Below are 13929 nucleotides of genomic sequence, written 5' to 3' on the forward strand. Positions count from 1 at the left end.
ATTGCTTTTCCTCTTCAACTGATGTTTTCCAAACTTTGTCGTCTTCCTCTATATTTATAACAACTTGTTACTTTTTCATTCACGTTTGTTTGCAATATGATCACTGGAGTGCAATTTTAAGATCTTAGCGGTTTATGATCTTTAAGATCTCTATATGACTCTGCAGTGGCTAGAGATATTAAGTCAAAATTTCGAAGTAACTGCTTCAGAGTCACGTAACCATGATTAAAACACGAAACGCGCACGTTTAAAAATGACGAAAGTCAACGAAATTTAACTTCTGACTAAGTAGCAACTTCTGGCATTTTGAGTTCTGGCATTTAAAAGCTTTGAACCTAATTCAAATATACACCATTTAAGAAAACAGCACGATTTGACTATCAGAATACTGAGGAAAAACAGGTCATCGTAAGTTTTCCTAGTAGCATAGTTCTGCTATTGGGGAGTTTTTTTAATATCTTTAACGAGCTGTAAACGAGCACGTGTGAAAAACGAGCTAAAAACTGAACCTGGGTGATTATTGTCTGGAAGGGTGCGTCTGGTGATGACAACAACAAAAACGAGTTAAAAACGAGCACGTATGAAAAACGAGCTAAAATATGATAATGGCTGTTTTTCGTCTGGGTGGGTGTGATCATTAACGTACACCTCGACCTGGGTACTCGTACACATTCACTTGCAAGATTGATTTCAAGATGCTCCCAAGTTTTTCAACGCATCGACCGATTCGATTCAGGTGGTCAATTTGCCCAATCGCGCAGACAACCCACCAGTTGGGGTTAAGCTTATTGTACCTTCATGTTGATGTTGTCACACTGTCTAATTCCACCTGACCAGATTTCATTCAGGACTGTCTGGGAGGAGGAGTGGGCAATGAATTCCTCGTGCTCAGCCAAAACTGCCAGACCCAACACCTGAAATATCGAAGTAAATTATTTGATTGAAGGTACGGTGTCGCTAATCAGTTTGGGTCTTTCCCATTATAGCCCCCCATGAAATTATAGCCCCCCCTTATGGTATAATTACCATGATTGAGGAGGAGGGGGGGGGGGGCTATAGTTTATCTGACCACTAAGCTGGGGGTGGCTATAATGGGAAAGACCCATTAGTTTATATATTCCTTGTTCTGGTGAACGTCAACTTCAGTTCTCCAAAGCTAAACTATAACAGTAGCTTAGTTTCTACTGTATGGAAATTCAAAACTGCTGATAAAATTTAAGTTCCAAGGGTTTTTGAGATATTTTTTATCCCATAACAATCCCTCCTCCTATAGAAGACTACTAACATCCTCCCACGCCTACCAAAACCTCTCCTCCTCTGACATAAATACCCCCACATGCCTCCCAACTGCCCCTACCCCCCCAACTAACCCTGATCAAACTATCCCATCCTCCACCGTCAATTTTCACCTGCGCTTTTAAAACTCTCTCTATAATTGATTGGCCGCTTAACTTTGGTTTTTGATATTTTCTGTTGAGAAATAGCGAAAAATGTAAGTCTGATAAAATTTTCGTTAAGCGAAAGAATTTTTTGTTCATGTTCATGTCCCCGAGATGTTTTGTTGGTTTTTTATCTTTTATGTTGTCTGAAAGGTTAATTTAAACTAAAAAAAATTAAGTTCTATTTGATTGCGTTTTGAAGCTCATTGGTAATTCAAGGGTGTTTTCGGCTATTCCGAACCTCTTCAAATATTTTGTTGAATTTGTGGTTGTTTTAAGCTCATTAGAATTTTCTATCATTTTTTTCTCTCAAGTGCTTCATTTTTTTTTACTTAATTTCCAATTTTAAGGATGCTCATGAGCTCATTATCACATCACTATAATATTGTTTGAGCTATTTTTAAGTCTAAATTTCATGAAGGAAACTTTCTTGTTTGAGCTATTTTTAAGTCTAAATTTCATGAAGGAAACTTTCTCGTTCGTATGCGTACATATACTATAACAAAATTATTTTTCTATTTTCGCGGATAATCACATTCGAAGGATCCAATATTAGAGTTTTCGGAACATTGAGCTAGCTTGCTTTTTAGTTGAAGAAATTCACTATTTCGGTTGGTTCTATAGTTCAGTACTGATGAGTATAGTCTTCTGTTTGAATCAGACGAAATTCTCAACACGGGAGGAGTGACAAACTTACAGAGTGAGTTGAACAGCAAGAGAGAGATGACACTATCATCTGACTTGAGTCGTTCTCATTGGACTTGTAACTCCTGCGCAAAATGTCCATTGCCAGCTCCGAGTAGTCGCTAAACAAAAAGTTAAAAAATACTCAAAATGATTCGGTGATCATTTAAGCAGGCTCATTTTGAAAGGCAATTTTTCTTTTCCGATAGAGGTGCTAACTAGTAGTTTTCAATCAAGCTTTCAATGAACCCACTTGTATATTTTATCCTGAAGTTACGGTGGAAACTTACGTATCATAAAAACATCCTTATATGGTGCCTTAATAAACCGTACCATGAACATAAACGGTTTTTATGGCTTTGATGGGCCATATATGGTCCGTTCTAAGGTAAACAAAATACCATATATGGAAGGTTTTCTGGTACGTAAGTTCGGTCAAGCTAGGCAGAACTAATTTGCATTTTTTTTTAAAAAAAGTTTGGATCTTTTCCGTTTGTGAAAGCTTAGTGCGTGCATATTATTTGCGCCCCCCCCCCCCCCAAACGCACGAGCTATATTTTTACATAATGATTTACTATGTAATGGCACGTGCTCTGCAACAGGGGGGGTGGGGGGCATAACGTAGTGGGGGTGGGGGGCACAAACGGAAAAGATGCGAAAGTTTTTATTTTATTTGTGTTACTTGATGTGTTCATCTAGGGCCTCTTGGTCCATGTTTGAGAACTGTTCCCCCATGATTGTGTACATTCGCATCCCAATCAGAGCCTTAGCCATGTAGTTGTCTCCGTGGCGCCAGAAGATACGTGACATCTCCTACGAATATAGACATCATCAAGTATAATAAAGATTGTCCAACGGCATTATTTAGAAATAAAAATTTTTAATACGTCTGAGAAATGAAAATGTTCCTGGAAGTGTATTCAAGACATTTTTTGCAAACAAATTTTGGACCTTTTTCGTTTTCCGTTATTGCCCCCCCCCACACACACAAACACACACACACACACACACACACACACACACACACACACGAATTTATTTTTTCTTTGTATTACAACTTTGCATCAGCCCGTTAGATTTGATATGTTTCTTTTTCGATCTAAGGTCCCAATTGGGCCTAGCGCTATTAGTTGCTACAAATAAAAATAGGTTTTCTTGATTCTAGACCAAAAGAACAAAGAACGCTCCTTCTACTATGTCCCTATGTATTATCTTCTACATCAATACACGGCTGCTTGCAAACTTACCGTAAAAAGTATAGAAAGCCGAAGCCGTTCATATGCTATAAAATTCATAAAATTCATAAACGGGGGTGCAAAATTCTGTGAGAGCAAAAACGAAGATTGTATTTTTTGGCGTTTAACTGTTTCCGAAGAATTTTTGAATAGACTGGAAATATGCAAACCAAGTGAACTGAAATTTGGTACACCTTGATAAGAAACATACTAAAATCTTGTTAAATCTTGCCAAGATCTTGACATGGTACTTGCCATGAAACTATCAAGATTTGTACGAACATGCAAGATTATTGCATGGCCGTCAAGAAACAAGATCTTGGCAAGATAACCAAGAAAGACTAACCATGGCATGGTAAGATATACCAAGTTGTAAAAATTAAAAAGCACCTATAAAAAACGATTTAGCGCGAATTCATAAGGTAAACTTAAATAAAAAATAAAACCAGTAAGGTAGTTTAAGTTAATTTTACCTAAACAAAGTTAAGCTAAACTTGTAACTTAGCTCAAATTAAGGTAAAGTTAAGGTAAACGTTACCTTAATTTTATCTTAACAAAAGTTTACCCTGACTTCGTTAAGGTGAATTTACCTTAACTTTATTTAGTGTGTTGAGAAGACGATGATTTTTTCTGTGGATGAGCAAGCAATCAGAAAAGATAGTAAGTGTTATCAAGATTTTGTCAAGAGCTGTACAAAAATTTTCTTGTTCTATCTTGATAAGATCTTACCAAGATTACCATGAAATGTTTGTATTTCAAGTTCTTGGCAAGATGTGTTTAGTTCTGCGAGAGATGTCAAGATCATGCATGTTTTATCAAGGCGTAACAAGTTTCGTTTCACTGGGAGAAATCCACTAAAAGAAGCGCTAAAACTTTCAATTTGCAATAGCTGCACTTCCAATTTGGTTCCGGTTCTTCATTATTCTTCATCAATTTTTTCACTATGTTGTGAGTTTCAGTCCAAGTTGATAATAATAACAAGGCGGCTCGGTAATGTGCGATGGCACATAAGGTTCCGACCCCGCCCATCCACAATTTTGGCATAATTGTCTACCAAATGAGGAACAGATACAAAAACCCAAAAATTATTTTTTGCGAATCCCAAAAAAGCCCAAGTCTTTTTCAAAAAATTCTGTTTGAACAATAAGATAGCCTCCAAAGCAAATAAATCAGTGGATTAAAAATTGATGCATTAGATTGCTGTAATTTGTCAATATTAGGAAAGCGAGTCAAGACGAACAGCAAAATCAAACAACAACAACAAACATTAATTACATCAAAAAATTTATGTCCCTCTTAAAAACTAAATTTAATAACAAAGTCAACATATCGTCAAATAAAACTAAAATTAACCAAAAATAACTTATAAATCACCAGAAAACATATGCGACCAGTCCATAAAAAGGTTTGGTAACAATTATACAAAAAAGAACAAAAACAGTAAATTAAAAAAATTAACTTATTTTTTTGAAACAGTTAACTTCAAAGTAATAAATACCTTTAGGACTCAATTAATATTACCAAAAACTTACGATTACCACTGATTTTATAGAAGGGCATTAGGACCTGTCCTTATTCATTTTTTAAAGCGGCTAAATAGAACAACAAAGAGCAAACAAAATTTCAATTGAAACTTGCCAGAAAACGCTGTCAAAACCGTCAAGCCAAATTTTGGCACTCAAAATATATTTGATTGCGCCTTCTTCAAACAGCTATAATGTAGTACGTGGCCATTCATTAGTAAAACTAGGTAACAAGTAGACAAAAAAGCGAAGTGCTAAAGTATGTAATACTTTTAATTTTTTTTTCGAAACAAAACTACATTCAATGTCATGAAAGGCATTAATTACAAAAAGAGCTATTTAAATGGGGTCGTTTATTCATGAAAAGGAAGCCCTCGAGACCTGTAATTATCCAGAATATTTCTTGCATCTACAAAAAGAACGTCAAATATGACAAAAATCGAAATAATTTACTTTTTTTTGTGAAAAACCGGTGTCGAAGCCAGTAAGGTCATAACAAATTCTTTTAAAAAAAGATTTTGGGACACCAATACCTTTTATTCCATTGACACCCATAATGTCATATTTGACCTGTAATTAACTAACGAAATTAGGTAACAAAAAGAAACATAAAAAGAACAAAATTGCGAGAATAAAAAGTTTTTTTTTTTAATTTTGGAAAACGATTGTTTTCAAAGTCATGAAAGCCATCAGCTGTCTACTAATATCAGAATATCGGTTCCTCTTACATGAAAGGCCAATGAAAGCTATCACTATACAAGAAATTTCATACGACCGAAACGACAAAGTATAAATGACAGTTGGAGACAAAATTAAAAAATTCAATTGATTTCTTCAAGAAAGAGGCGTCGAGGCCGTTAAAACGATGATGTATATCTTTCAGGAATTAAATATGTTCAATTGTGCCTTATTATAAATGCTAATAAGGTGACATGAGAACTGTCAATAATGTGATAATGTGACAAAATTAGAAAACGTGAAAAACTGGCAAATATCAAAACAAACAAAAATCTGAAATCTTGTAGTATCAAAGCCAGAAAACAATAACTCCAGGCTTAAAACTGCAACCGCGAATAAACTTTAAATCAGTAGAAAGAAGAAGCAGTCTTTCTTTGCTGATACTAAGCAGGAAGTTGAACAAATTAAGAAAAAAATAGAGGAAAAAATAATTAAGCCATTATTTATTGAAAAGTCAATTATTTTTAAGAAAAAAGAAACGACCACAAACTTTCAAGCAAAAAACTAAATGCATTAGCTTCGAGCTGCTAATTGGTTGGACCTATCGCTCCTGAGCTTTGATTTGATATGTTCTGTTCTTTATTATTAAAAAAAGTCTTTTTTTCTAAAAAAAAGACCGACTGATTACAACCCGATTTTTTTGGATTGTAACAGTCCAAGAATGGCCCAAAACTAGCCCTGCTAATGCTTATTGTCCGTTAGGAACAATTGATTTTTCGATGTTGTAGATATAGATAATTTGGTAGTTGAAAACTCAAAATAAATTCTGCAATTTTGATAATCAACGAGTAAAGTTAGCAAAAAACGGCAAAGTTTTAACTACAGTGCACTCTCAGCGGACTCTGAAGTACAAATAGCCCCCCTCTGAGTCTACAAAGATTGTATGAGTGTTGTTTGGGGGTGTACTGTCGGCAAATTTAATCAAAGTGGACTAAAGTAGCTTATTTCGTGCTGTTTTCGATGAAAAAGGCTAAATTTTGAAATGTTTATCCAGATTTTTTGACCAAAAAATCAAATCAAAACAATCAACAATGCTTGTTCGTCTTCAAAAATAAAATCAACGACACTATTTTTAAAAATTATAACAAATTTTAGCAAAATTGACGAAAATTTAGGCAAAAATTCCGGAAAATGTGAATGAAAACAACGTGAATTCACTCTTCTTTTCTCAGAAGTTTAAACCTCGATAACTCCCTGTAGAAAACGAAAATTAAAAAAAACTTTTTAATTTCATATTCTACGCTGGACGAGCTTTCTAATGATACCAGTCTCAACACTCTACGATGATTATATCGAGCGGCGAAAATTCACGGAACAAAATAAACCCATTTGAGTATATAGTTCCTCCCCCCTCAAGAGGGTCGGAACAATAATATCGGCAATCAACTTCCCCCTACAATTATTGAGCTAGATTAAGGTGCAAGTGCCTTAGAAGAGATCTAGACTCGATGAGAAGATTCAATAAGACAAAGGGGCGATTTTGACACAAATTACACGGTCGAGCACATACCTTAAGTTCAAACCAAGTCTTTTGTGGGTGCAGCCACTCTCATTTTTTTGGACTAACACGGCCAAGCCCCTTTTTTCCATGGGTCGAGTCATGATCTTATCATTGAATATTATATTTAGCCAAGCAAACGTTTTTCATGGAAAATCTTTTCAGGGTTCAATTTACGTGATAGTGGTTGACGATTCCCCAGAGGAAGAGGATGAACGTGGGATCGGACACTTGGGGCGGTCTCAATTCCTCAACCTCATCAGCTGTCAACTGTCTCTGCAGCGTTCTCTCCTTTTCCACCTAGACACAAATTGTTTCACAGAAATACAAATTCTATCATCACAAATTTTAGATATTTTTGATAATACGTTATGTGCCCCCAGTTACATAGGCACTGGCCACTAAGCTGGGGGACACAAACGCAAAGATCGTAAATTTATTTAAAACTTTAATTAGGCTTAGGTTAGGTGACACTGATGAAGTCACTGAGAAAATCTGACATTCATTGAGAATCGCGTAGAATCAAGAATCGAGATAAAAGCCAGGATTTGGAATTGAACTAAATTAGCAGAGTTTCAAAAACGACAGCAGTTTCGTAATCTGGTAATGTCTATAGGAAGCTCCTACTCTGGCACCTCTGAAATCTGGGATCTAATCTGTTTCACACCATTCTGATTGAATGAGTGATTGATCTCGACAGTGGTGGTACTTTTGTCGGATCTATTCTGTTTTGCCCCCCCCCACCCGCTTAGCGAGCATAAATCTTTTATGACCCCCATGCGCACGTGCTATTTTCATACATAGAAACGTGCTATATAACAACATATAAATTGTAGCTGGGGTCATAAAAAACACTGGGGGGGGGGGCAGAATAGATCCCTTTTATAAGCTATTTAATATATCGGTCTTTATGTGGTTACTCTTTTGCAGGCAAATTTTCCAATAAAAGAAAGAGTATAAAGAGAACGAGATTAAAGTTTTATAATTTTTTTAAAATTTAGTATCGATTTTGCCCGAAAAAAAGTTTGTATATCGTTGTCAAATTTGTACATCGTTGTCAAAATAGTGGAGTTATCATAATAATTTTGCAATACAATCTTGACCTCAGTGCAGGCAGTTATAATAAAAACCTGCAAATTTTACTTTTTCACAAATCATGAAGTCAGAGCTAAAAATTTTTTGCCACTATTTTCCGCAGGAACAGTTTCGTTCAGACGAAAAATTTTTGTCTGAACGAAACTGTTCCTGCGGAACCAAAATTGTCTGAACAAAAATTTTTGTCTGCGTCTCATTTTGCGAGTTCTCTGGTTCCAATCGTTCATCTTTATTCAAAGATGAAAACGATAAGACCAGTTCAAGCAAATTTCGCCGGACCAAAATGTTTTGCAGAGAGAAGCAAAAGTATCTTTTGTCTGATTTCACGAAGCATTTGGTATTGTTTTTTTTAGAAATCACACGTCAGCCTGCTTCAAAAATTATAACTCCGCATACCAGTTCTCCTTGGCCATTCATGAAATTGGAAGTTAAGAACGTAGTAAAAGCAGGGTTTTTTATTAAATTTTTTGATAGTTGGATGATTGATCGATAATGAGCATTTTGCGGATACACAACTACTTGTGGTATCTCAAAAACGCGGAGAAAAAATGAGTCCTGAGGGAAAAATTTTAAATTTTGATATCTTGCGATTCAATTAAGGACTAAATTTTGCAAAAACCTCATTCGCCTAAAACTGTATAGTAACCCCGCTGAAAATTACAAATGGTACTTCCATTGCTCCGATAAATCTTTGCTTCTCCGATTAAAGTATTTAAATTTTTGTGTCTGAGATTAAATTCATAATTTCGATGATAAAAGAAAGTTGAAACTATATAATTGCTGTAAAATGAAACAAATTTTGAAGAAGCTACATTTGAGCTGAAGAATATTTTCTAAATCTTGTAATAAAAAAAAACCGTGTTTTTCATTTTATGAAAGAAAGCAGACTCAAATACTTGGAACCTTTCCATTCTGTGGCCAATTTTCCATTTGGTCATCTGAAAAAAAAAACCAAATATAAGACAAAAAGTATGAGCTTCTTTGAAAGCATCTATTGCTGCAAACATTTGCGGACCTCACACTGAAGACAGACTTAAAATTCGTTAGACATATTTGCAGAAAATTTTGAAATTTTTCAAGGTTTGCAGACTTGGAGGTAGAAAGAATTGGATGGTCAACTTTCGTATAAGTCCTACGCACAACTTATCTAAGCACCAATTTTCAAAAAGATTGAGAATTTCTTTTTGCGCAAATATTTTTGAATGTCAGCCTTATGAAGCCGGAGATTTTCAATTCTCCAAACATTCTTTTTAGCAGTTCTCAAACTGTTTCACTCACTTTCTACATTTTGTTTTGGGATTTAATGCCGGCAGTGTTTTCCCCTTTTGTAAATGAGTAATTTTTTCGTCTGGCTGTCCCCTGCCTTTTTTTAAAACTAAACAGACGTTTAGTCGCGACATTGCCACAATCTTTTGATTCAAATCGTTCGTCTAGATATCAGTATTCAAAATTAGCGATCAGAAATCGATGGCTAGAAGAGACTTTAATTCAAAAAAATGAAAGACTTCGTTTTACTTGAAATTTTAATTTAACAAGGAGGCTCGGTAATGTGCGTACGCACATAATGTTCCAACCCCGCTCATCCACATTCTTAACTTAATTGGCTACCAAATGATGAAGAGATCAAAAACACACATATCGTTCAATAAACAACCAATGGAATATAATGATGCCACGCTAGCAGGTCGATGACAGTTTTTGATAAAAGAACTACTAAAAAGACCATTAAAAAAATCAAAAAACAAACATCATTTACGACCACAACTCGATGTCTACAATAAAAAAATCATAACAAAATCAAACTCGCGTCAGATGAAATCTAAACAAAACAGTTTAAACTAAACTTCATTAGGAAAAATATGGGACCAGTTCTCAATGCGACTGGTTAACAAGTCGAAAAAAGTGAAAAAATAGCAAAGAGGTGCAAAGTTAAAAAATACGTTTGTATTTTTGAAAAGAATTAACTTCACAGTTATTAATGTCCTTAGATATCACCTGAATTCACTGCAATTTTCATTTATAGCTCCATAAGAAGCAATTGAGATGAGCCAGAATCCAATCTTTAATTGTGCAAAGTTTTAAAGGCAATGGGACTTACAATTATGGTTATAACCAGAAAAGAAAACAAAAATCCTCTAAAATTTACAAAAATATAAAAATCACAAACATTTTATGCAGTGTCGTACTAAAAGTAGTAAAGAAAGCCAAGGAACAAAATTTTAAAGCTAAAACTGTTACAAGGGTAAATTCATAGCTCACTGCAAACGGGTTGTCACCTGTGTTTACAAAGACTGATCTACAGTTTGACCAAAAAAATCTGTTTTAAAAAATGACGAAGCTCAAAAACCCAAATTTGTTTTGGAAAGAAACTTTTCCAAAAGTCATAACAGATTTAAGATTCCAACAAAAAGCGATGGATTAATTTGCAAAACCTCAGGAAGCCAATTGGGGTAATTAAAAATGAGACCACGCCACGACCCCACAAAATAACAATTGCATAACAAACACACAAGGAAGCCAAAACTTCAAACAATTTTACGACATCAAATTATTCACGGCACTATACTTATAAAATGTTAGCTCTAAGAACTTTAAATCATCTTTTTCTCCTCATCCTAACATCACCGAGCGTTCCCTATAAAAAGACAATGTAGACACGAAGAAACCCAAAAATTGAACAGCATATAAATCTCTCAAAATTTTTTTGAAAATGGACGAAGCAATCAGTCACAACGTATAACAAAGCGCAATACAATTAGTTGAAATATCAAACGTTATTGAGACTTATAATCAGTGAGATCGAGTTACTTGATGACCAAATTGAAAGCATAAAGAGACAGCTGAAAAAAAACTGTTTTAAAAAACTCAATTTGAAAGTCATTAAAACAGACAGCTATAAACTGAAATCTTTATCTAGGTGGAGTTATCTGTCATGGGGAAGCAATTGAGACCTATCGTTTTCAGGTATATGGCGGACAACAACAACAGGAAAGACAAACATAGAAAAAACAACAAAAAATCCACAAAGTTTCGCGAGATGACTTGGTCTGAGCCCAAAAAGCATAAAATATTCAACAAAAACAATAAATACAGATACGCATTTTTCCAACGCTGTTCAATTTTCCTACTACGCTTTCATTCAATTAGATTTGCCAACAATGTGATAATTTGGGAAGGAAACGAAATAGACTCATAAAAAATGCAATTATGCTCAAAAATGAAAATGAAAAAAAAATTATTCGAAAACGCGTAGTATCAAAACAAGGAAAACATTAGTTGAATATAAAACCCTTTCCAACAATAGTTTATTAATCATACGGAAGTGGTATCTGCCTGTTTTTACTGAGGCTGCGCCCCAAGTTGATAGAAATAAGATAAAATCGTGGCAAAGTTCAAAACTTCACAGATATTTTCTTAAAATAAGTATATTCAAAGTCATAAGAGACATTAGATAACAACTGAAAAAATTGTCTAGGTTCATCTTGACCTTTTTAAAATTGAACTGCATCTTGGATTGGGGACACTTTGTTGGGATACAAAAAGTTGGGATACAAAAAGTATAACAAACGAAAGCAAAACTCAAAAAGTCTTAAAAATTTTTACGAAAACAATTGGTCTAAGCCATAAAAACCAGGAGCTTAACTCTGAAACCATTTTGAAATTTCGTTGGAAATCTTTTTTGCAAATAGTATCTGTCACTAATTGAGCCCCGATTTGAGATTCTTGTCAGTAATTTACATAAAAAACATTTACAAAGCGGAAATGCTTTGGTAAAAAGGTCGCCCCCCATTTAAATCTGAAAAATTTTTCATCGTAGGGATCCACGGTGAGATCAACATCAGCCCAGATGTGCTTTGCGTTTAGAAAAACATTCAATTGCTCAAATGATTGCAAAATATAACATTTTTTAAACAAAATTTTCAGTTTATCAAAAAATAAATAATGTTTTCTTTGTAATTACCGAGTTTAAATTTGCAAAAAACTTGCAAAATAATGATCCTGAAGACTCTTAAAGCCAGCGGGATTACAACTAGCTCCTTTCTTAAGAAGAATTTGACCGCAGTTGAGGTGTCTACTTCAAGCAAATTTTAAAAAAGTGGGTTAAAAAAGCAAATTTTTCTCGAAAAAAGTCTGATTTTTGAAAAATTTAGCATAAATTCTAGACAAAAAACTCGGATCGAAAAACTCAATAACCCTCTTTTATCTTTAGAGTTGAAATAAATAACAGTACAGTTAACAAATTTTTCATTTTTTAGCAAAATTTACACAAATTTGGTAAAAAATACTGAAAATGTGAATAAAAACAGCAATTATTCAGAAAACTTTAGACCTCGATAACTCCCTATAAAAAACGAAAAAGGAAAAAATCTTTTTCATTCCTTATTCTACGCTGGACTGGTTTTCTAATGATACCTCTCATAACTCTCTACGATGTTTATATCGATCGGCCAAAATTGACTGAACAAAAAAAAACCCATTTGAGTATATAGTTCCTCCTTCCCCACTAAAGTGGGGGTCGGAGCAAAAATATAGTGCATTTAGAGGGCTAATGATGACAATTTCATTAGTCATGTGCACAACTATTTTCAATGAATTAATAAAGGTACGCTTCTAGGATGAGCTGATTTCGTTTTTTTTTTTCAAAATTCTTTTTTTACTTGATGGGTTGGAACATTATGCGCGAACGCACTTTACCGACTTTCCTTGTTATTATTCATTTGAGGCTTAAACTTAGATAAAAAATGTTTTATGGAAAAAGGAGATGCTAATCAGAAACTCGTATTCTTCATCAGTTAATCAGTTAATATTAATGGGACTTTTTCCAATAAGATACCTATCAGATTTATTGTACTATCGATCAGTTATCATATCAGAGATTAAATTTTGATGTACCCTTTCATTGTAGTATCTCGTGTAGTCATCCACAAACTCGTCAGTCATGACTGCAAATCGGAATCCTCCTCCAATTAGATGGGTGATGCCAGCCAGCATAGCCAGGAAAAACGGTTTCTTCGACTAAAATATCTCAAGCCAATTACTAACCCGGGCCCTTAGGTCATTGTATATCAGTTATTTCCAGGGCAGATACTAGGTGGGTTTAATAACCCCGTCTATCTGTCCTCTCCGAGATACTTTTTGTTGTTATGTTCTATGATTAAATAAATTTTTTAATTAAATTGATTTAATTTGCTGTCTAATATTTGGAGAAATTTATTCTTTCTTTCTTTCTTTGTCAATGCTGATTCATCGTAAATCAAGGGTTAAATTTCATATTCAAAAGGACAATCTTTGCAAAATTTAAGCATTTGAACCTTTGCGAGTTTTCGTATCTCGAAACATCAATTTTGCGAAAGCAATTTTTTATCAACTTGCTATCATCTGAGTCTGTAAGTTCCCCCCCCTTGTATTGGGCGGAATCAGCCGGTAAACATGCAAAGTGATTCAAAACTTATGTTTTTATCGAATACTGCGATAACATGAAAATCCTGGCGAAAATGCAGAAGTCTATTGCAAAAGTTTCTAAAAAAGGCTTTTTTCAAACTTTTTTGTAGCTGTCCATATTTCTTCTCAATTTAAAAGTGACAACTTTTATTGCATGATACCTTGTACACAGACCAAACAATTCTTCTTCTAAAAAAACAGATGAAAAGTTCTTATTTCAAAAACTGGTTTCATGCAGTCAATAAATAGATTTTCTATATCCATGATTTTATATT

General features: G+C 34.3%; 1 protein-coding gene across 1 annotated transcript; it reads right to left on the reverse strand.

Moving 5' to 3' along the window:
- Window positions 1–794: 794 nt before the first annotated feature.
- LOC142355661 (transient receptor potential cation channel subfamily M member 1-like) lies at window positions 795–13262 on the reverse strand (the record flags this gene model as incomplete). Its single annotated transcript, XM_075407741.1, has 5 exons — window positions 13106–13262; window positions 7295–7417; window positions 2806–2936; window positions 2137–2245; window positions 795–914 (listed from the first exon to the last, which is right to left on the reverse strand). Coding segments are annotated over exons 1-5 (582 nt in total), but the record flags the coding sequence as incomplete, so codon positions are not given.
- Between the last annotated feature and the right edge of the window lie 667 nt (window positions 13263–13929).

Source organism: Convolutriloba macropyga, unplaced genomic scaffold (assembly GCF_964194025.1).
Source record: "Convolutriloba macropyga unplaced genomic scaffold, txConMacr16.3 SCAFFOLD_6089, whole genome shotgun sequence".
Taxonomy (NCBI): Eukaryota; Metazoa; Xenacoelomorpha; order Acoela; family Convolutidae; genus Convolutriloba; species Convolutriloba macropyga.